This window comes from Cajanus cajan, chromosome 2 (assembly GCF_000230855.2).
Source record: "Cajanus cajan strain Asha chromosome 2, NIPB_CcT2T_4, whole genome shotgun sequence".
Classification (NCBI taxonomy): domain Eukaryota; kingdom Viridiplantae; phylum Streptophyta; class Magnoliopsida; order Fabales; family Fabaceae; genus Cajanus; species Cajanus cajan.
Genome location: NC_138518.1, coordinates 68,035,014 through 68,059,499, shown reverse-complemented (window position 1 = coordinate 68,059,499; position 24,486 = coordinate 68,035,014). Strand labels below are relative to the sequence as shown.

At 31.2% G+C, this 24,486-nt stretch overlaps 3 protein-coding genes across 4 annotated transcripts; 1 reads left to right on the top strand and 2 right to left on the bottom strand.

The window, feature by feature from the left end:
- Positions 1-1,567: 1,567 nt before the first annotated feature.
- On the top strand, positions 1,568-3,520 carry LOC109810714 (rho GDP-dissociation inhibitor 1). The gene is made up of 5 exons (XM_020374256.3): positions 1,568-2,011; positions 2,099-2,165; positions 2,732-2,950; positions 3,058-3,182; positions 3,276-3,520. The coding sequence occupies exons 1-5, from the start codon at positions 1,796-1,798 to the stop codon at positions 3,354-3,356; spliced, it is 708 nt and encodes a 235-aa protein (XP_020229845.1). The 5' UTR covers positions 1,568-1,795; the 3' UTR covers positions 3,357-3,520.
- Positions 3,521-8,650: 5,130 nt separating this feature from the next.
- LOC109810692 (MACPF domain-containing protein At4g24290) lies at positions 8,651-14,096 on the bottom strand. Of its 2 annotated transcripts, XR_014431733.1 has the most exons (8): positions 13,242-14,096; positions 12,866-13,104; positions 12,321-12,522; positions 12,164-12,241; positions 11,899-12,082; positions 11,205-11,371; positions 9,729-10,010; positions 9,397-9,538 (listed from the first exon to the last, which is right to left on the bottom strand). XR_014431733.1 is itself a non-coding variant. In XM_020374227.3 (7 exons), exons 1-7 carry the CDS (start codon positions 13,494-13,496, stop codon positions 8,834-8,836), a joined length of 1,830 nt encoding a protein of 609 aa, XP_020229816.1. In that variant the 5' UTR covers positions 13,497-14,058; the 3' UTR covers positions 8,651-8,833. The 2 variants fall into 2 exon arrangements, 1 of the variants encoding a protein (XP_020229816.1); XM_020374227.3 differs by lacking the exon at positions 9,729-10,010 and having other exon boundaries at positions 8,651-9,538; positions 13,242-14,058.
- A 6,439-nt stretch (positions 14,097-20,535) lies between these two features.
- Positions 20,536-24,412, bottom strand: EMB2816 (Small nuclear ribonucleoprotein family protein). Its single transcript, XM_020374234.3, has 5 exons — positions 24,228-24,412; positions 23,991-24,072; positions 23,675-23,746; positions 22,402-22,454; positions 20,536-20,799 (listed from the first exon to the last, which is right to left on the bottom strand). The coding sequence occupies exons 1-5, from the start codon at positions 24,228-24,230 to the stop codon at positions 20,710-20,712; spliced, it is 300 nt and encodes a 99-aa protein (XP_020229823.1). The 5' UTR covers positions 24,231-24,412; the 3' UTR covers positions 20,536-20,709.
- Positions 24,413-24,486: the final 74 nt, after the last annotated feature.

Sequence of the window (24,486 nt, the reverse complement as noted above, 5' to 3'; positions counted from 1 at the left end):
ATACTATGTGAGCTGTAAACACATGATCATTATGTGGATCAATCAAGTTATCCTTTTATATATATAATAACAATAACAAATAAATGATGATACTTATTCTTTAATCTTTTTTCAGTGTTGGATTTTCACTTGTTAATATATGAAAAGAAATACATATAAAAGAGGTGGATCTTTTAAATTAATTTTTTTACTTGGAAGGATTTGTGTCTCTCTGACACTAAGTTAGATGATACTTGGGACAATAAAGAAAAAACTATCTGATCTCACTGCTAGAGTAAAAAAATAACATGACACAATCACTAAGCTTAAATTTAAACTATATCATTATGAATGAGTTGGGTTAATAAGGTATTCACATTAGAATCAAGTATGAATTGTATCTTGGAATGGCATAATTAAGATGAGTTAGAAATTTGTGCATGCGGAGCATTTCTTTGCTCTCGCAGCCACACCCAGCATTTCTTTTGTTGTTGAGTTCTCATGTCATGTGCTGCTGATGAACCTGTGGAACTTGTAAAGAGAATATACTAAAATGACTTCAAAGTCAGACACCGTTGCTTCGAGCCCAAAGCTTTGATAGTGTTTTATGTTCAAATTTATGAATAGAACATCTGAAACTCTCACCCTCACTGCAGCAGTTCACCCATCATATTTTTTCTTTGTAATTAAAGAAATTATTTTTGGTTACATTTAACTAATGTAACATTGCATCTAGCAATTTGATACTCCAATTCAGAGTATTAAACAAATGTAATATAAATTTATTTCCTAATTAATTTGAATTGTATGTATTTTTAAGTAATACCATGTGAAAAATACTTATAAACTTCGATTGTTTGAAATTTTTGCTACTTTTAATTACTTTGTTAGAAAATTTATTATTCTCTCTAATAAAATAATCCTAGATTAATCTATGTTGATATTACTCGCATAAATAAGATTATGCTATATTTTCAGTGAAACAAAAAAAAAAGAATAAATACTATTTAAACTTTCTTTTTATTAGAAATTTTAAGAGAAAAAATAAAATGATAATAAAATTTATTAAAATAAAAATAGTACTGAATGAATATCATATTGTTGTATTTTTTAGATGGTATGTAATAAATAGTCATTTTTTTATCATAAATTAATAATTTTTTGACTGCTATTTTTTAATTTAGAAAAAGTTAATTATAAAAATTAAAAAGAAAACGGAAAGGCTGAAAATATTAAAACTCGACAAAGATATAATTGAATAAAACACACTATTAATAAAAAATAAAATGAAAAATTGGAAGAATATATATTGTTTTTAAAAAAGAAGTCATGCAAATTACAAAAAAAGGAACTTTTGCAAAACATCTAAATATAGACAGAAATAAATGACTGCCCCCAGAAATTGAATTTAAACTTTTCTGTCAAGGCTGGTGAATTTAATCAACCGAGGGAACGTTGAGCCTATAGTGGACATTAATTATTAATTAATAATTTTGAATTGCCGACCTATAACATTCTTTTTCAGTTCAAGACTTGAATGATTTAAAATTGTCATAATACAGAAAGTAAGATCTAAGTTTATTTGTTATGACCTTCTCCACCATTCGTGGTTCCCTACCAACTTTATTCCAACCGTTTTTCGTTACCTTCATTTGCAGGCCCACATTCACCTTGTCTTACTGTTACCTTATCTCAAATTTAATTACTAGTAATTGCTTTCACATGATATACCTCTGAATTGTAACGTGTCAGTTTCATTTGGCACCACTTTGGAAGAGCTACCAATTAGACACAACAGTGTTTGTGATTTGGAACAATGTCTGCTGCTGTGTCTGCTACCAAGGATGTTCCCTTCAATTTGGAGGAAGAGCTCAAAAACAAAGGAACCAACAAGGTTGTTGGGGAAACAAACCAAGTTTCTTACAATGATGATGCTGAAGGGACTGAGTCAGAGGGAGAGGAAGACCCCAAGTTGGAATTGTTGGATCTTGGCCCTCAGTTTTCCCTAAAGGAACAGCTTGAGAAAGATAAGGTAACATTGTTTGTTTGTTTATGTTTCCAATTGTTATTTGGTGAAAGCTGTTCAATAATTTGGCAAATTTTCTTTTGCATTTCAAAGGATGATGAAAGTTTGAGAAAATGGAAGGAACAACTTCTGGGAGGTATTGATGTGTCTGCTGTTGGAGGTACTTCTCTTTCATTTTTTCATCTGGAACAACTCTATAAATGACTTTCTATTTGGAGATGACGTGACATTAGTTTTTCATCTGTGTTGAAAACTCTTGTTCAAGATTCTCCTCTTCCTCCAATTTAATTTCTTTGTTCATATAAAGCAGTGCTCTGCTGTTTTTCATTTACAAGATAACCCTCTTCCTCTCCCTTGAATCACCTTATTTTGGAGATGACAATTTTTGATGAAAAATGCTGGTCCCTGATAAACAAAAGCCTAGGATGGTTTTACCTATTGTTTTAACATATTAAGTTTCTTTAATAATATTGTGAGTCATGAAAAATCTTCGAGTTTAATGGTCATGTATTATTAATATAAAAAGTTTTACATTGTCAAAACAATCAGAAATTATCATTGGTGTGATTTTTAAGATAATTGTTGTAAGATAATTATTGTAAAAATTAACAAATAAATCATATATGAAATTTTGTAATTGGATAAAAATGAAAAACTATTTTAAGTTGATAGTGATAGCCTGTTTTCTCATATCTAAATGGCAAAACCCTCTGTATTGTAATGCAGAGAACAAAGAGCCAGAAGTGAAGATAGTGAGCCTCACCATAATATGCCAAGGGAGGCCTGATCTCATTCTACCAATTCCATTTACTTCGGATGCTAAGAAGAGTATCTTCACCCTTAAGGAAGGAAGTCAATACCGCTTGAAATTCTCCTTCACTGTCTCCAACAACATTGTTTCTGGCCTCAAATACACCAATGTTGTTTGGAAAACTGGGGTAAGAGGTGAGACATTACACATAGACCCCCTTTTGATTTTAGTTAGATTAATTAAACACACATATCTTGAATTGTCTTAATTATATGAGGCTTTCATGAATTTATTGAAATAGTGGACAACACAAAGATAATGTTGGGAACTTTTAGCCCAAGGCAGGAACCATATACATATGAATTGGAAGAAGAAACTACCCCTTCAGGGTTGTTTGCTAGGGGAACGTATTCAGCTAGAACCAAGGTAAGAAAATTAAATTAAATTACATCATATAATGTTCATTCACTTTCTGGTTTTTTAACTAGGAAGAACTAACTAAATTCTTTTTTGTTTCAGTTTGTAGATGATGATCGCAAATGCTACTTGGATACTAGTTACCACTTTGATATTCAGAAGAGTTGGCCTACACCCATCTAAGATTGAATCTGAAGTAACTTATTGGTGGATTTTCTTTCTTCCTTTGTCATGTTGTATCTTTCTGGGACAGATTGAAATCCAACTTTTTGTTTATTAAATCCAGATAGAGCAATTGTGCACATGCATGCTACATGATTGATGGTGCTAATTCTCCCCTTCTATTCTATGGTTCCTTTTTTTCATCCTAATGACTAGAATTCTCATAAAAGGAAACACTCGTGAAAATCTCACTCATTCCACGTAAGATCCCTCGAAGGGTTAATTGTTATTATCTGTTGAGAGTGTGAGGTGTGAAGAAATTGGGGTGGAAATGGACCCCATGTGGATAAAGGGACAGAAATCAACAAATATCCTCAACTACTGCTTGTGCTTTCTGAAGCAAATTGCCAAAAGGTCCATCAATTCGTTGATGGTCCAGAAACTTTTGTCATATGAGGACCACATGGTCTTGCTTATGGTTGAAATCAGAAAAACAGAAAAAGAAGGGAAAGTAAAATTACCACTCAAATAATTTATCATTAAGATTGAACTCATGGATCAAAATTCTATTTACCCTATATAATTATAGTATTAGTATAAAATACTTACGATGTAAAACAGTGATTAGAATTTATAATATTTTGAAAGTGACTTTGGGATTAAGTTTGATATTCGAAGTTCTTTTGCGCAAGTTATGTATGATTTTTGTATTACTCTTAACAGTGTTCTTTAATTAAGTATCACGGTTTGATTTTTGTTTTCACATTAAGTTACAATCGGATATATTTTTTTTACTTTTAAAATGAATCCACTCAGTTGGTGCTTCTATATTAAAAAAAATTAATGTTCTTTATATAACAATTTATACATTACTTTCTTATTTTCCTGTCATGTTATTAATTACCTTTTATTTTATTTTTATATAATTTATTATATAAATAACACATTTGATTTTAAAATTTAGTTTTCAACGAAGTAATTGCCAACTCAAGTCTTTCGTATATCTGATACTTGAGTTGTTTCGGTGTCAAGTTACCGTTTTAAACTTTTAATATTTTATTTTCCACCAACTCCAATTCTAGAAATCGAATTCTGCACGCATTTGCCAGCATGGCTTATTGTGTTTGATTGGAGTGGATATTTTTCAATTTTATTGCATTTGGTTCAAAAAATTAGAGTTAAAGAAAGGGGAAATAAATAAATAAGAGACTATCTCTTTATTTTTGTTTCCTATCTAACATTAGAAATTTGAAGAAGAAAAAAGTAATTTACAACTTTTGAACTATACAGATTAATAAATTTACCTCTGATATATTTTATAATTTTTTTATAATGATAGATCAATATACTATTTTTATTTTTCCTTCCGTTTTCTCTTGTGTTAATCAAAGAAAATATACTTCGACTCCTCTTTGCGTGAATCAAACCAAACAAAGCAACCTCTTTTTTCTCTTTGGAATAAAAGTATTGTTAAAGTTTCTTTAGACAGTGACTTAAATTAAAACAAAATACTGAACCCAAGAAGCCAAGAACCAGGATTGAACGATCAACTTTCATCTCCTAATCTTTAGCAGTTACTACTATTAGTTTTCACTTTTCTCTTCTGTTGTGGCCAATTTATATCATGTCAATGGTCGTTATAGTTATTAGTTAAGAGCTTGATTAATAATAGAAAGAAAAAAATTGAAATTAGATTTTTTTCTAATTTCTTATTTATATTTTATTTTTTTGTCTTCTCTCTTTCTTTTCTTCTATCCAAATAAAAAAAATCTCAATGTTATGTTACACATGAGGTGGGGAGAAAGGTTTATTTATATGAGAGGAAAGAAATTTAAATTTAAAATTTAAAATTTTATCTCTTTACTCTCTTTCTTTCTTATGAAACATGCATGCAGAAGTTTATTCCCAAAGAGATCATGGAAGCTGAATTTATTTCAAGTTTTGAAGGCTCTTTCATATTTGTACTCTTAGCAAATTGGGGTTACCATTCGCTGTGCGTAAATTTGGGAAGAGTATCGCGTAATGTTAGATGTCTTAAATTTTTGTGACAATTTTTTTTACCACACATGATGTTTCAAAATTTGCCCTCAAATATGCAAGATGTTGAATTGTTGATATAGCTATTGTCACACCTTAATTTGGTCAAAAGAAAGAAGAAGAAAAAACTTAGTGAAAAATACCTGAATTGAGATATAAGTAAAACTAGGGATGGCAAAACGGGCCAGCCCGGGCCGTTTTGGCCCGGCCCGCCATTGGCCCGCCAAAAACGGGGCGGGCCGGCCCCGGCCCGCCAATGTAAAACGGGCTGGAGATGCTGGCCCGCCCCGCCTAAGGGTGGGCTGGCGGGCTGGCCCGCCAGCCCGCTTACAAAAATAAAAAATAAAAAAAAATGGAAAAAAAAATTTATTTTATGGTTAAATAAATTTTTTTTTGCTACAAATAAATAAATATAATCATATGAAATTAAAAATGCATACATATTGTACTTAATATATGTTCAACAAAAACAAATTACAAACTTAAAACAAAATCAAATAGAAATTAGTCCATTTACACCAAAATCAAAACTAAATTATAAACTTACAAATTATTTATACACTAAATTTTTTGATAGTCCACAAACAAGTTTAAATACAATTAATTAACTTTAAATTTTTATTCTAAGAATATTAGAAGCTCTCTTGAAAGAAGATGTCTCTACTTTTTTTCTTAATCATCTTCATCTTCATCTTCTACATCAAAATAAAATAAACATAAAAATAATTAAATTAAAAAATATATATACATGCGGGCCGGCGGGTTGTGGCGGGCCGGCCCGCTATTTGGCCCGGCGGGTTGGCGGGCTTGGCGGGGCGGGCTTGGCGGGTTGGCGGGTTGAAATGCTTGGCCCGGCCCGCCAATTTTTGGCGGGCCAACGGGCCGGCCCGCGGGCCATGGCCCACTTTGCCATCTCTAAGTAAAACAAGTACACTATTGCTAACTAAGAAAAACTGAATTATTAAGGTCGTCTAATAGCGGATAATTAGAGTAATATGTCTAAGTTCTAATTTAATGTCACTGATGTAAAAAAAATTAAAAATTAAAAACTATTGTAAAAAAAAAAAGACAAATAATCAATGTTAACATTTAATGGTGTGTTACAACTAATAGGCTAGCCTGTAGTAGACATTTTTGGACACTCTCCAAACTTTACTTGAAAATGACAAAAGGGGTTTTCATTGTAAAAAATTTTGTTCAATTGTAATTTGTTAAACATGAACATGTTTAATTAAGAGAGAAAGGACATAATTTTTTCTTTTAGAGTGAGAATTTCATTTTAAAGCTGAGTTATTGTTGAGATAAAATTTTCAAACATATATGACCCCATTTAAACATAATTTTAAAAAATTAAAACCGTTCAAAATAAAGTTTAAAAACTCTTGTCCTAACACACAACAGTGTTTCATGCCTTGTGCGTGTGCCATTTTTTCTATTATTCAAAATGTGAACAGTCAACCATACCATTTTTATTCGGTATTCACTCGTTTCTCCCTTTCAGGTAGAATTCAATTGGTCAAAATGTTACTATGGTACAATACAGACAATTGAAACAAACCATTCTCAGCAAAAAATACTTAAAAATAATAATAGCTAGGTTTAATAGAATTATTAGGTTTGACTATTTTATTGTCAATTGAGTCTAACATTTTGAATAGTCTTTCAAAAGGACCGGTGTTAGTGTAAACTTTTTCGGCTCATTCAGTGTTATACTATTCTTGTTGGGCATCAAAGTTTTGACCCAACGCAATTAGTGGACATCCCATCAAGATTCCTTTCTTTGAACGTAAAGTTGCATAATTACTATTGTAATTATCACAACAATAGGAAACAACCCCATGCAGGAAATATAGTTGGCTACTCTTGTGCTATTTTCCACTTTTTTCGTATAAAAATACCAATACATCTCAGCAAATAAGAAGAAAGCTACACATATTTCAGGCAAATATGCAAGTGATATGGCCACTTTTACCTTCTTTCGGCTGTGTCATCTACCTCGCCTTTATTTTCCTTAAAATGATTGTTAATGCATTAATTTTCAGGTAGTAAATATCAAGTAAAAGAAGTGCATGAATTGACCTAAACTCCTACCCCTACACATACATTGCTCCTGCACACAGGAAGCTGGTTTGATAACATTTATGATGTAAACCTGAGACAGATAGAATAAATCGTTGTCTTTTTCACTCTTTTGGTCAAGTGAAGCACGCAGCCAATGTTAGCAAAAAATATTCCAATTGACTATATGAAAATACACCCATATTAAACTAATGCTCAAATCAGGCAATATGCTATTTAGTTCCTTTTCATCTTAAGACATAACAATGACAGTTTATATACATTGGAAATGTATTAAGAGATGAGAGCAACTAGTTTTGACTATACAATCCAAATGAATGGCCAAGATTAAATTTAGGTAAAATAATCTTCACTAATCAAGCATGCTTGGATAACTAATAATTCAACAAATTGGTATGAGTAGAACACTTCATAAACAAATTTGATTCGGGTCTTATAAATAGAAAAAAGTAATTGATTTAATATCATTTTATGATGTAAACCTCAGACACAGAACAAATCATTATGTCTTTTTCACTCTTTTGGCCTAGTGAAACACGCAGCCAATGCTTGCAAATATATCCCAATTGACTATCCGAAAATACCCCCATATTAAATGGTCAAATCAGGGAATATATCCTATTTATTTCCTTTTCATATTGAGAGATAACAATGACAGTTTATATACGTTGGTAGTGTATTAAGAGACAAGAACAACTGATTTTGACTATACAATCAAAATGAATGACCAAGATTAAATTTAGGTAGAATAGTCACTAATCATGTATGTTTGAATAACTAATAAACCAACAACAAGCAGTCAATCTTTGTAGAACAGAACTTAATCCCTTAAACAAAATCTCTAGTTCGAATCTTGTAAATAAAAAAAGTATTAGAAGGGAAAACTCTACTAACAATAGCCAGTCGGATTCTCATTGGTCATTAACAAAGCAAATGAAGATTCTCATCGAATAACATGATTATAAATAAAATAAAAACTAATATTAACTCATCTCTCAAGCTCCGTAGACACACTCTAGCGTCTTGGTACAAGTAATTTGCTCCCGCGATTTATTTGCACAACACTTGGTTTGATTATATCAGGGTCACGTAATGTTAGGACCCACATTTATTTGCACAACACTTGGTTTGATTTGTATTTGACCATTTTCCCCCCTAACTTTTTTCACGATGATGATTAAAATCTCAACACTTAAATGTATCCAGAATAGAAAAATAACCAAATTTTAATTTTCTATTGCCCGATGTCAACAGCCACTCATTTTGTATACTGTACTGTACAAAGCCTACAGAAAGAATATATACACGAGATCTAAAGTTTCAAAAATATTTTAGCAACAACACATGACAACCAATATATTACTCTGAACAGAAGCCTGGAATCACCAATAATCTAGCAATGCAAACTTCACCTGCAATCCAATTTTACCACCATCAGTCACAAGCTTGGCAGCTGTTACCAACCAATGGCCAGGAGCATCATGAGGGCCTCGCACAACCTCGGCTGTCTCCACGTATTTAAGTAGTTTACTGGAACGAACCGGCACAGGTGGACCATCTGGATAAACTCCAGAGTTAAGTGCAGTTGGAGCCTGTTTTGGAGGACCAGTAGGGCTCTGCTGTGTGAATGAAAATGTTGTGCTCAAATTTGTGAGAAAAGATGACTTTTTTGAAGCCTCTGGTGCAGCGGTCCACTCAGATTTTCGGATACTGCAATTGGATATATGAGTAAAAAGAAGACGCAGATGAAGCACATTCCTTGGCCAGCTCCCTCTGCTAAGGAGTTGTGCACCAGTAACAATATAAACACCTCCAGAACTATTCAACCAGTTAGGATCATGCTTAACCACTGCTGTGCACACATTTGAGAACCTCTTCCATCTGATTCTTTCCAAAAATTGATCGCTGGATCCACTATCATCAGATCCTCGCCACATACATGGCATGCTCGATGTTGAGGTTCCTGAAGAGAGGATCATTTTATTTGGTAGGCTTGAAAGATGTTGTATGTGTAAAGCAAGTCTGTCACATTTCTTGCCCTCCAAGTACAAGCGTAGGCCAACCACTGGTTTTTCTTCACTTACAACCTGACATTTTGTATAAAATACCATAATTAACAAGAGAATATTCGTGAACTATAAGAATAAAGGATTGATAATTCAACATAGCTGCTAGGCAGAGACAAGATGAGAGGAGATAATAAAATGAGTGAAAATCCTTACAAAGCTATGCAACACATATGATGAAGAAAACAGAAAGAACCTTAAATACACTCACTGGTCACATATTATGACATATTGGAACTGAGTGCATTTCTGAGTTCTCCAAGAATATCACATCAGAAAATTATTAGAGATGAGCAGAAGCTCACATAAGGTCCAGAACCAGAAGCATAGGATCCACTAATAAATATAAAACATACAAAACTATAAATCATCCAAACTTCACAGTTCACACTTTTCATTTGCATAGAAATCTGCCACTTCCACTGTAGTCAGACGAGAAGGGATCAGTACTTCTTTTGGTTGAGGCACACCCTTCTGGATCCTTAGGTGCAACCTGCTGGCCCAGGCAATGCAGGGCTTTAGAGTCTTATTGATAAGTAAACAACCCAATAAAGCCCAGTCATATAGCTTGGAAACTCTGATGCTAAAGGGGTACAATAGAATTAAAAATTAACTAGCCAGTCTTTGAGATTCTTTGAAGAAAGCAGCTTGGGCATCTGTAAATTGAACAGTTTAATATGTGTTTGGTTTAGCTTATTTTAAAAAAAATAAGCGCTTATTTTTGCTAACTTTCTTATGGAGCTTTTAATAAATAAGAAATTATTTATCCTAAAAAAGTTTTATCAAACACTTAAGTTTTTCTTTTGTTTTCTATGAATATCTAAATATTCCACTGTTTTCTACTTTTCTTCTTTTTTCTAATGTTGACTCTATGTTCAGTGATGCAAGTGCTTTTAATGTCTTTGCTTCCAGATGTTAAAAATTCCTAGTTACGTATGGATGTCTTTTGCCTTGAACTACCTTGACCACTTCATTGGAAAGATAAATGCTGCCGGAAAAACCAAACTTAACAGTTAATTAGACAATACAGTGCAAATGTGGATATCTTTCATCTACCTAAAGATCCTAAAGCTATTTAAAATTCATTGCCTAACATGTAAGGTGAAAACAAAAATATAGAAATTAAAAGAGGAAATGACTACAAACAAAAATAATAGGAGGAACTGACTACCGAGGAGGCCAACCTGAAAGACTACAGTTACCAACAACAAAAGCCTTCCCTCAAATCCTCACTTGGTGAGATCAACTACATGCATCTTTATGTTTCCTACTTAAGCCAAATAAAATATGAGAAAATTTTGAAATTCTGTTTCTTGAAGTTAATTTTTCTCTCCTTTTTCTATTTATTTCCTCTTTAACCAAACAAAAGAAAATGTATCGTTATATTTTCTCCTTAACCAGACTTGAACTAAAAAATGAATCTCATCTTAATCCTCATTCAATTATCCTTCCCTATAGTTTCATAATATGGCTCATAAGCTTAATCCCTCTATATCTGGGTCAATTCTATACATCCCCCTTATTCAATTACCATTTCAAGTGGTTGCATAGTACAACTTATAAGCTTAATCCCTCTATATTTAGTGAAATTTAGTACATCTTTGATAAGTAAATATTAAACTCAAATCTAAGAGTAAAGTCTAACACATACGATACTTGCTCAAACACAGAATTTGGTTAACAGTACCTGTGTAGAGATTACATGAAGCTTTGGACCCATGAAACTAAATTGAAGGGATGGGGAAGCACTCTTTTTTCGCTGATGCCTGAGCGGAAGCTCACAAAACATGGGTGCCCATTGCCTTGGAATTTGAAACTCCAAAAAGTATTGTAAATCTTCAGGAGAAGGTTTATCTACAGAGAATAAGTGACTCAATCAGTACAGAAATTAAACAGTGGTATGTGCAGGAAGAGATTGCTTGGAAACTTTGTGTGTAGAAAAGCAAAACATACAAAAACAGTTTAAGAACCAAAACATATTAGTTTTTCGGGGAAAATTTGGGTTGGCACCCTTCAACTTTACACTACACACAGTTTGTGCCTTCAATTGAAAAAGAGATACAAGATGGTCCTTAGGTTTCCAAACATGTGTAAAATGTTCCATGACTGGAACATGGCATATTTAGCCAGGAGTTATACAGTCGCGTGAGAGGCACATGTTATGAACAGATTGGGAAGTCAAATGACCATCTTGCTTGTTTATGTTTGAGGACTAAAATGCACACATAAAGTTGAAGGGTGTAAATTGAATTCTTCCTCAAATCTAGATTTTATTTTAGAGCTTATCAACGTCATGGTAAAAATATATAAAGTGTAATAAATGAAATGGATTTGAAGAGATGTAGATTATAGTATAATTGTTGAATCTGATTGAAACATACATCGTAGATACAGATTGATTGCATGGCTAAGATATCCACTTCCAGGAATTCCTGTCAGAAGTGAGGAAATAGGAACAAACTTGAAGAGGATTGCTTCAGGATTAGAAGGCACTGTCTGAAGCCAATTTGAGTGACTGTGCTTGAACATATCTCCTCCTCTTTTTGAGCAAATAACAGTAAGGCCCTGTTCCAAGATAAGCCATAATGTCACAACCTAGAAAATTTCTTTGTTTCAAATTAAAATTAATTCCCTTTGGGGGCTTACATCCTTGCTCGATGTTTCTGAAATGCTAGTGAACTGCATTGTGTTTGACTGCATTACACGGTTAAAGACCTCTGGGACCTACATAAATAGAGATTGCATCAACAGAAAAGTAACAAATATGTTAAAAGTTACAGAAGATAAGGCATTGGCACTATACCTTCTGTTTGCCATCTGCTGCCTTCCTCTGTAGTAAAGAAGGGCTTCTCACATCTGAGAATAAAAAATCACCAAGATCCTCTAAATGTCTTCTGAGATCGCCAGGAGGAATCTTTGAAGAATGTTTTTGTTTGACACAGATCAAATCTTGACCTCCGACAGCCATACCCACTATTATGTGTGTGCCATATGTCTGGATGAACCTGCCTAACAAAATTGATTAGTATTGTTACTATTGTATACTTATCAACCAGAAATTTGTACATCACTCGAATTGTCAACATCAGTTACTCCGCCAAACAATTTCACATAAAACATTCAAACACGAATACACCAACTAGCATAAACTGATACAAGTATTCTCTCTAAAAGGTAATTCGAGCCTTGTGCCAAGGGTAAGAAAACACTACATTTTTTAATCAACATGCTCTTGGATACCAAACATACTAAACTTGGCAGGATGGCCAAAATAATGAAAGAATAAAAACCAGCAACAAATTGAATCTGTCTATCTACCAAAGATTGTTGTAGCAACTTAGTGTTTACCTAGACAATGAAGCTGGATCCCAGTGAGCAGGAACAGACTTCTTTACCTCCTCTTGCAGTACGAGTGGAGAAGCAGTGAGGTGCAAATAGTAAAGTGAAATGAAATAGCCATCAAAAGCGAGATATTTGGTGTCAGCAGCATCCCGAAACCAATCACCACTCAAATCAAAAAGCGCGTTAAAATAGCCAGAAGGAACTTTCCCTTGCACTGCTGATTTCTGATTAAGCAGCTCAGACATCTGCAACAAGGAGAGAAACACACACTTACTAAAAAAATGCACCAAAACAACACAGATCTATAACAGTAAAACACTAAAACGTAAAGAAGAAGAAGAAGAAGAAGAAGAAGAAGAAGGGGAAGGAGAAGAAAAGGGACCTGGTTGAATTCAAGTACATCACTCTTGAAGCGTATTCTATCCCCTTTATCACAACGAATATTCTCAGAAACCCCCTTAATGGTAACTCCTCCAGTTCCAGGAATCAAAATATCCCTCTTGTTCTGTTCATCAAGCACCACCAACCTCCCTCTACGAATTCCCTTTGCAAACCTCAAGCGATAGTCGCTGGCCAAATCGAACCCTTTTCCCAAACTCTCCAATGCCACCATCTCAACACCCTTCTCCACCGCCATATTCACAACCCGAAAATCAGTTCAGGGATTCCAAAAAAGAAACCCCAAAGAAGGATAAGAGTTAAGGTGACGGTGCCAACTGCCAACCAACCCCAAATCTTATGGGTTAGCTATGCCATGTGCGGTGTGGGCCAAAATAGAAAAGGTGATGGCTTTGGTGGTTTGGGGGAAATGGGTATTGTTAGATGTGGACGGAAGGTTCGGGGAAGAAATGGGATCAGTGAACGTTACGCAGCTTTTAATAAGTGAGAGTGAAAGAGTGGTTTGGTTTGGTTTAGAAGAGAAGAGAGGAAATAGGTGAAATGCAATGCAAGTGCAATGGGTTGAATGTAAATTGTTCGAGTTTGACTGTGTCAGTGGTGTTATTGTGAAAATGGCAAAGAGATTGTGAAAGAATAATATTTATGTTTGAAATAATGGGTTCTGGCAACTGAAGCTTGTCATATATTTTTTTAACCAGAAAGATTTAGGTGAATGGGGGTGTCACTAAATTTTATTAAAATTGAAGCAAGTATCAAATTTTATAACCAAGAGAGGTTAGATCTAACTTAAGGGATTAATAAACTAAAGTTCTCATCCCCGTTGAAACAAGTATTCGCATATTTAGTGCAGGAGCATCAAATCAAACTCATTCTTGTTCTCAGGAGAGTATATTATTTTTCTTTTAATATATAAATTAGTAGAATAAAAAAACACTCACAATATTTTAACTACTAAAACATGTTGAGATCACTAAATGTCCACTTAAAAATTTACTACACAAGTTTGAAATGCAAATAATTTCATCTAGTTGTAGCTACTTCAATAATTCATGTATGGCAGAGATTTTTCTGAAAAGGAATATCTACCAAACGAAGTGAGAGAGATTGGTGAAAGAGTATGTTAGCGACTGAAAAACCTTTGTGAAGGTTGGTGACGTGTATTTGCCGTTACTATAGTTTACTCTCTATGTATTGGACTTGACCTACTACTTTGAATTTATGAGTTTTGGTCTTTAATGGCAACAAATGGAACGCGAGCAACCGTGAGGGAAAAGGGAGGGGACCGTCTCCCATGTTTCTTCTGTCTTCCTCCTTCACGCCCACGCCCCACGCCCCACGGGACACACATTTTAAAATCGACTAAACCCTTAATTTGATCTCTTATAATATTTTAAAATTTTAATTTAGTCTCACTTTAATTTTTAGGTTCAATTTAGTCTTATTTGTCAAAAATGCTAACAATATTTGCTTTCCGACTAAATTTTTTAACGTTGTTTAAGAGCCGTGAGAATCATGTCCGTGATTTTAAATCACGACCGTAATTTCCACGATGTGAATTACATAAAAAAAATTTGCTAAGTAAGAGCCGTGAGAATCACAATTACATAGACACTCTTAAATTAAATTTAGACGGAAAGAAAATATTACTAACATTTTTTATAGGTAGAATTAAATTGAACTCAAAAATTAAAATAGAACTAAATTAAAACTTTCAAATATTATAAGGGACTAAATTAAGGTTTTAGCCTTTTAAAATTTGACCCTTTTTTCGTGTCTATATAAATTTACTTAGATTTTTTAAATAAAAGTTTTCACAATTAAAATATCATATCTTCTTTTTTATTATTTAAATTCTCTCATTTTTTTTAATTAAGAGTTAAGATTTCGTTAGATGTAAATGTTACATGAGAATTTTTTTTTTAAAGATTATCAACTTTTGTAAAAAAAATTGATTAATTATTTGTATCGAAGATTTTCTTCGCAATCACGTTTTTTTTATATTTTATAATAATGATATACATACAATAATTTTTGTGAAATGCCAATTTTTAATATTACCTATTTCCATCGTTAATAAATGTAGAATAATAAAATATGTGCAATAAAATCACACAACATAACTTTTTGAAACAATGAATGAAGTACAACAAAGTGTAATAAATAAAGTGAATTAAAAATTTGAAGAAAAAAAATGATTTGTATGTTATTTTACAATTTTGCACATATTTTTGCTTATAAATGTAATAAATAATGTGACGGAGAAAAAAAATTAAATAATATTATATAAGTTGTTATACAATTTTATTTTACAAGTCATTTTATTTTTTTATAACAATACTTGAATTCAAAAGTTTATTTAAAAAATAAACAAATTCAACTTCATTAACAATCATTCTCATGCGCAACTAAGTAATGAATTTATACAATTATACCTACCTATTTATCCGTGTGTTTGATATTAAAATAATTTTTTTATATCAACATGTTAATTCGAGTAAAATCGAGTTCAAATTTATATATATATAGGAGGGATTATTTTACTCTAGGAGTAAATCTACCTATACTTACTTCATTCAATAACTCATATTCTACATCAAATTTTAATGATCCAACCGTTCAATTTAAAGTTCTTAATGCATTGATCAAATCTGAAAATTTTTAAAAAATTTGAAAATCATTTAATACTTCATTTCATTAATTCGAATCAATGTATAAAATGATTTTATGATTATTCATCAATTTGAATTAATAAAATGAAGTATCAAATGATTTTCAAACTTTTTAAAAATTTCCAGATTTGATTTATGCATTAGGAACTTTAAATTGAACGGTTGAATTGTTAAAATTTAATATAGAACATGAGTTATTGAACGGAATAAGTTTACGTAGACTTACTCTTTGAGTAAAAGGATCCCTCCTCAAATATGTAGACTTATTCTTTACTTCAACTACACAATCTCATGATTTATCTATCCAAATACACAAAAATATTGTTCATAGCGTGAATTTAGTTTTTCCAACCCCAAATTCATCACTTTTTTAATAATATTTTTACCAAACTTGTTTAAAATTTGGTTACTTAACCAACTAAAAATTTAGCGTCTTTTTTAGTAATATTTATATTAAATAAATAATAAAATTATTTGTTTATTTAATTTCTTATGAATTTCAATTTTAAATGAAATGAGTTTTAAATTTTGTATATATAGAAACAAGAGTGTAATTTAAATGTTGTAGGTGATCAGTTTTGTAATTTAACAAATGAAGAATGATAGTATAATACTTTCATCTCTTAAAAAAGTATAATTAATGTTAACAATATTAAGTTTAAGAGATAAAATTGTACTTTCTATGGTTATTATTATAAGACACGATTTATTAAAAAAAATTAACCTTTTTTATAAAATACTTTATAATTTCTATAAAACATTAACTTTATTTTCATGTGTTTATCTTTATTAAAGATTGCGAGAGTGTATTTTTTCCTTATCTTTTAGATTCTCAAACTGTCATTTATCATTTTTATTAGTATCGATGTATAAACATTTATATTAAGTAGTATCTTCATCCCTCTCATAGAAATTTAATGATAAGTAAAATATGATTTTATTTATAAAGTCTTAGCCTATGTGTTGATGGAGGTGATTTAATAGGAGGAGGATTGAATAGAAGGGATTTGAAAATATATATATATATATATATATATATATATATATATATATATATATATATATATTTGTGTTTGGTAGAGGGTATTTAAGGATAATGGTGAAGAATTGAAAGTGAGCCCCCACATCATTTTTTTATACGCTCTTCAATCAGGGAATTTTTGTGGATTTTGAAAAATATGTAAAATTACATATAAAAAAATATTAATTTTAACTATATTATAAATTGAGGGTAAAATAATAATTGTAAATACTAAATTTATTCCAATTATAACTTAATTTTACTTTACCAAACAACTACAAATTTCATTCTATTTCACTTAATTTCTTACTTAATTTCTATCAAATCAATTCTCACTTATTATTTTTTATTCTCTTCTATTCCTTTCTCTCCCTAAACAAAGCCTTATAATAAAATCAAAAGGAGTATATTTTAATATATGAGTGACATTTTTATCTCTCACGAAAAAATAATGTAATTTATGTTAAATTGTATAATTAAAAATACTAAAAAATAAATATTTAAAATCAAAATATATTTTCATTTTTCCATTTTAAAATCAAAATAAATAAAATTTAAAATTTTCCCATTTAGAATTCGGGTTTAAGGACTCTGAATCCTCCGTAAGATTTTCAATTGTGAATTTGAGTTTTATAATCCCAAATTTATACTTAAACATTGAAAGAGAGACATTGTTAAATATAATTTAATGGAAGAACTACTTAAATAGATTAAATGTTATAAGAGGTTAATTTTGTAAAAAAAACTCAAAAATAATCCATTGAACCTTCATTCTATTGAAATTGGTCTAAAGAAATCGACGTAAAAATGATTAATACATTGAAATCAGATCAAAAATATCAATTAAAAAAGATAGATTTAAAATTGTATAACTTATTATAAGCTTTTTATCCGGCACAAAAATTACTAAAAATTGCTTTCAATTCAAAATCAAGTCTAAATCCATATTCAAATCTTGAACTGAAAATGAAATGTGTTCATATGGATTCAATGTAGAAGCACTCATGAAAAATGGATTAAGGTCGCAAGTTAATGGAATGTAACCAAACCACACATGACTAGTATACAGAAAGTATGGTCCCCTTTAGTTTTTGTCATCGTTTTGTTTCCTCCTAAGTCAAATTGAAATGGCAAAGAGGTAAAGGGATATGTTGAAGCATGGGTTGACTTCACATGTAGATGTAGGCATAGTCATAGTATTGGCAGAGCACGAGGTAAGAGGTTGTCAATGGTAACACACGTGCTTGAAGGAGAAGCCATAATCATAATCTTAAATAGGCAAGGCCACACCAACCATCATAAAATTCACTCACACACAACACAATCATCACCATTCATAAAAACCCCATCATTTCACAGTTTCCAATTCCTGATATAATTTGTACTTCGCCTAGGAATAGATAGAAATAAGTTTAATTACAATATAGGGCTTTTGAATTTACTATAAAATATTTTAAAACACGATAATCATTTTTTTAATAAGAAGATATAATTCATTTTTTCTGAGTTAGTCCTTACAAGATTAAAGTGATAGTTTGATGATTAAAGTGATAGTTTCAAACTGTGATTTCATAATTAAAGTGAGAATTGAACTCTAGTATTTAATTATAAATAAATATTAAATTATTTGAGTCATCGACTTTTAGTACATATTAACTATTTTATTTATATAAAATGATAAGTATATTACTTAATAAAATTATATACTTAAAAATAATCTATTTTTATTTAAAAAAAATTATCATCTTAATTATTTTAATATTTTTATTTCATTAACCACTAATATTAAACTAATTAGAGTTACTAACAGGAATAAAAAAAGAAAAGTAACAACATAAGATAAATTTAAAAATGACAATCTTTTTAAAGACTAAAACGAGACAAAATGCCTATTTGTTTATACTAAAAAAAGATATTTATAAAGAAGTGATTTATTTTTAAGTGATTTATAAATAAGTAAAAACTACTTATGTGTTTATTTACGAACGAAAAAAGAAACTTTTTAATTGAAATCACTTTCCTTGTATTTTATCTTTCTTCTCCCTCTTCTATTGCAACCTTTTTTTATATATAAAAAAAATTCTGCTTTTTTTTTTCTGCTTCTGTTTTTTTTTTAAGTTTATCTTAACATGTAAAAATTCTTGATAAGTAATTATTTTATTAAAAAAGTGTTTTTTTTTCCTAAAAAAAATTAAGCAAATACATCTAGAGTCATAACTAGAAACACTCAATACATATTTGATCTAATAATATAGTTAAAAACAATTATATATTTACAAAATTGAGTAATTCTTATAAACTGAGCATGCAATATACAACCTTCTTTTTATGTGTTGTATATTGCAACCAAAATTCTTTGACCATTTCTTTGGGCGATAGCTAAGTTGATAATCACGAGATTCACGACCAGTTACTACAAATTCCTATATTAAACGGCTTCACTGCATTGCATCCCTAACACCATTGACTTGTTAAAATCCAACTTTCAAAGCCATCATTGCGAAGCAGTCCATGATTCAGAACTGAAAGCTACAAATTGCAATACTGTAGCTCGTCCCTTACGAATTAGTGTTCGCTCAACTAATACAATAAAAAGGTATCAAGAAGCTTTTACTTCTAAGTTTAAATAATGTCATCATCATCCATGTCTTGAAGGCTTATAACATGCCCTGAAGTTGAAATGAAACAATCTCACCAAAAAATATTAAAATATTTAATATTATTTGGTCTTCCTATTGATTTTTTACATACTTTCTTTTACCGAAAAATGAAACATGCTATAATTTAATCTATTTTATTATAAATAAATCATTCAACAATGGTGAGTAACATTGCTCCAACTTCCTAAATATTTTTTTTCCACCATCAAATGCATGCATCAACATCAACATTCATCTGGTACAGGGTTGACATAGTAATCTCGAATTCGAATTCTAATTAAAAAATTATATTTTTCCTCTATTATCCTTAACAACCAATAATTAATATATTGAATTTCATAATATTAATTTTAAGATTTGATAAAATAAAGTTTTAAATACTTATTTCCGCCTTTTAAAATTATTCAAAAACATTCAGTTTACCTTTTTAAAATCTAAAAAATGATAGTACTGATGATGCTAAAAACTACATAAAGAAAAACTCTTCCTAAAAATATTCTTTTATGTTAAAATTGAATAAAGTCTTACAAATAACATTCTCTCAAGAGAGTAATTTTTTAAAATAGAAACTGGGGTCATTTTAATATATCTATCGAAGCGGGAAAAAAAAAACGTAGCATTTCCCTTTAGCAGCAGACTAGACAAATCTGATCTTTGGTTTTCACCTATTTTTTGACCCATTGAACTTCACATAGAGGACTTGGCTTCAAACAGTGTGGCTGTACCAATATACAGCTACGGTAGCCAAGTTTACAATATGTAAGAGAGTGCATGCACTGCGTGGATAACATTGATTAACAAAAATGGCGAGGAGGGGAAGTGTTCTAAAAAGTGCCATAAAGAACTTCCATTATGGCCGAGTTGAACTAGCTTATAACTTGTGTGCAATAGTAAGCCATGATAAATAATTCAGATAAATTGACTTCATTAGAACAAGAAGGTGCAATGTGTGATATTCAATTAATTCAAAGCATAGATAAATATCCAAGTTTACAAAATACAGATTCAGTTAATCAGAATCTCCACATTAATGGCTCAGTACCAAAGCGATGACATATTCTGATCAGCTACCATACAGATTTAAAGGTATAAAAATTTCACTTAGGCCCCATCTGGCTGTATAAAGGGGTTGGCGATCTCATCTGTACCATCAGTTGGGGACACAAGCATGACAGCAGTTCCTCTACAAACCTGCATGGCAATAATAAAATAAGTTCCCAGGATAGTGACAAATGTTCATTGCTAAGCCAAAATAATTCAAACTGATGAAAGAAAAATGACAGAATAGTTCAAAAAAGCTAGTAGAAGAAGTGCTTATAGACTAGTCATGTGAATTTTCAAGTTTATTTTTCTTGTAGGAAATGCTTTTATGTTGTGATTGTGATAAGTTGATATAGAAATTAAAATATACTGAATATGATTATCCGAGAAATCAGAGAGAAAAGCTCCAAAAATTACTCTGATAACAGAATACTCAAAAAAGGAAAGAAAATATGTCTGTCACTGGAATCAACCAATTGGTAAACCCAACCCTCCCTTTATTTTATTCTAATTCTCCAATCTCCTCACTCCCACACACCTATGCCACCAGACACCATTCAGAGATGATTTTCTCTCTCTCTGCTAACCAAAATTTCCCCTTCTTGCTCCTTTAGTTATTCTTTTTTCCCTCTCATAAACTAGCAGGCCTTTGCTGCTATTGAACCCAACATAGTTTCCCTTTTCCATACATGTGTGTTAAGCGCCTATGATAAGTACTTTATAAAGGCAGTGACGCAGAGTACATTCCTAGTTTTATAAAAATTAAACATTCAGCATATATATAAATAAATAAAACTGAATATGGAGTAAAAATACAGCTTTTCACTCTCGATAAACAATGAACACGGTCAAAAATTCAAAATCTGTCAACTGTTTTATTAAATAAGAAATATTTTCTTAATAGAAAATTACAGTCAAACAAATTTTAAATTTCTTTTCTTACACCTCTCCTAATGCACTTAGATGACATGCTCTTATTAGACTTCAACTTATTGTTTTTAGGTTACAATTAGAACCAACAAAGAGATCAAGGGAGTCTTGAAAATGAAAGATGATGCTTATGTTTTGAAAGACTATATAATTGATCACTCCTACATGCTTGGACTGTAATTCTAACCAATTAACTTGATATTTTTCTTACAAATACAAAATAAATATTATGAGAACCCGATGTTTAAACTTCCCTAGAAACTCACAAGGGAAGATGCAAAATTTCAATGAAGCATGACATTCACAATAGCTAGGCCGAACATAAGAAATAAGAGTGAAGTTAACACTGGTGTATCAGTAAAGTGCAAAAGAAAAGATAAGAAATTTATGTGTGAATAGTTAGTTCATCCTACCTACATTTCATTGTGAATAATCATTTGGCAAAACATTGATTTGGTATTTTAGTTTTTCTCCAAAATATAAAACAGCCTAAAAAATAAGAATTTTATATTACAGGGTAAATGTGAAACGCATAAATAATGATTTCCCATTTCCAGGTGTTCATTTGTGCTCACATTTTTATAAGCTCTCATTAATTTAGTTTTATACAGTTTATCTCTATAACAGATGATCTGCCCCTTTTTCTCTATTTCAACTAAACTTTCAGCTGAGGGAGAAAAATCAGCAGGTTTCAAATAAAATAGTTTACACTTAACACATCCATGCATGTTGTGTAAATTCTCAGCATGGATCAGTAGCAAGCTTTAATGAAGCCAGAAGGTACAATTTTGACACTCATTTGATGTGTATAGGAAAACTTACAATTAAGCCAAGCTGTCTGGTTTGATCGGTAGTTTTCAGAGGATCATCAGCATCTGCAACACAAGGGACATATACAAACTTCTTTTAAAAAAAATGAAATGGCAGATAATTTTTAATAATTAGCTAAAATGTTATTTTTTGTAGTGGAGATTATAAACAAGCATAATGCTCATAGTAGGGTCACAAAAGTATATGAACTATGAAACTAAATCAGCTCTTTTTACACATACAATAGTACAATTATGAGTATAGTAGCATTGGCATGTCATGTCCATCTAAGAGTGCTTAAGAATTTGTCTCTGCACTGTACTGAACAAATTCTGTAAGGAAAATCCACTTTGAATTTTTTAGTTGACTCATTAAAGTTGAAATAAAAATAAGTAAAATGATGCTGAATTCAGTCAGCAAATTAAGAAAATGAATAAATCAAGGGCTTAATTAAAGTGAGAAAAAATTCTAATATTTTCAGATCTTCCACTCTGATGCCTATGTTATTTGGTACTAAAAGTTCAGCACTAAATCTGCACTTAATTTTCATTATTGATATTATCAAACACACCCCAAGTTATTTTAATTGGACCTCTCAATCAGGTAAAGATGAAGATAATATAATCTCACTTGGGGTGTATTTGGGTAAACAACTTAATTAAACATTTATTCAGTAAATTCTCATCAAACGAGAATTTTCATAAGTTTTGTAGCAGAGCTTAATGGAATAAACTAAAAAGAGCTTACTTTGATAAGGTTCATAGTGAAGCACTGAAGCTTATTGAAATAATCAACAAAAAGCTTATAGAAAGATAATAAGATACTTTCATAAGCTTAAATAAGCTCTTTGAAATGCTCCCTTTACCATATAAGCAGTATAAATGACGCTAAAACATGCCATTTTACAGCTCCTTAATCATTTACACATTCAATCTTTCACTCCCAGAGTCAGTATAAGTATAATCAAGCATCTTGCCATCTTCACAATGTAAAGACAAACCATCAATAGAACTAAATTCTTTCACCTATACTGAGCAAATAATCCATCGAATCAGCAAAAATTAGGTTAAAACTCAAATACTTTGCCCCTAGCCCCAAAAGAAAAACGTTATATCTTATCACTTAGCAGGCTATACCAAAGTTTACTGAAAAGGCCAAAAAAGTTGCAATATTTATTCAATCACAAACACAATAACAAAGTAACAGCTACAGTCTACAGATAATGCAGTACACATATCATTAAATCAATGAATAGAAAAACAAGATCCTGATGCTACCTAGTTACCTCTTAGAAACTCCACAGCTTCATCTAGGACAAGGTTAAGCAACTGATCATACCCTTTTAGAGTCCCTGTCACTGCAATCCAACAAAACAAAACATAACTAAAAAAATATACATGTAGAAGAGTTCACTAGCATCTTAATTATTAAAGATAACTCTCACTTGAGTACTCAATTTACAACGAATGTCATACTTCCACAGTCATTTTAAACAACCAATAAATAAACAATCATTAACAAGTTTAACAAATAATCACAATCACCCATGTAATTGTTGTTCAAAAGATAAATAATAAAAAAAGGGAATTGGGTAACCTAACCTTGTCTGCCACCAGTAAGCTTAACTTGAACGCCTTTGTCTACAAACTTTGCAAGGTCCAGAACCGTTTCTTTTCTGCCCGACTGATAAGATTTTAAGGGGAGAAAAAATTGAACGAGGGAACAAAAAAAAACATTGAAAGCAACACATAAATGAAAAACGGGACAAAGCCCTAAAAGAAAACAGAGATGAAATGGGTTTGGAATAGAAGATGTGATTGGGGTTTGGTGAAACTTACCATTGCCTTAATTGGAGTATTTGGACTTGTTTCGGTGCTCCTTTGTGTCAGTGTGACACGCGAAAGGGGAGAGAGAGAATGGGTTTGAACAGAAGAGGGAGGTACCTTAGAGTTTGAGGAGAAGAGTGAAGGAATGCCAAGTGCACCCAATATATTCTTCTTCCACTGAAAGCCCCAAAAGGAAACAATTTTGAATCAAAATAAAACCTAAATATTAGAAAGTTTTTTATTTATTGCCAAAATTCATCCAAACGTTCGT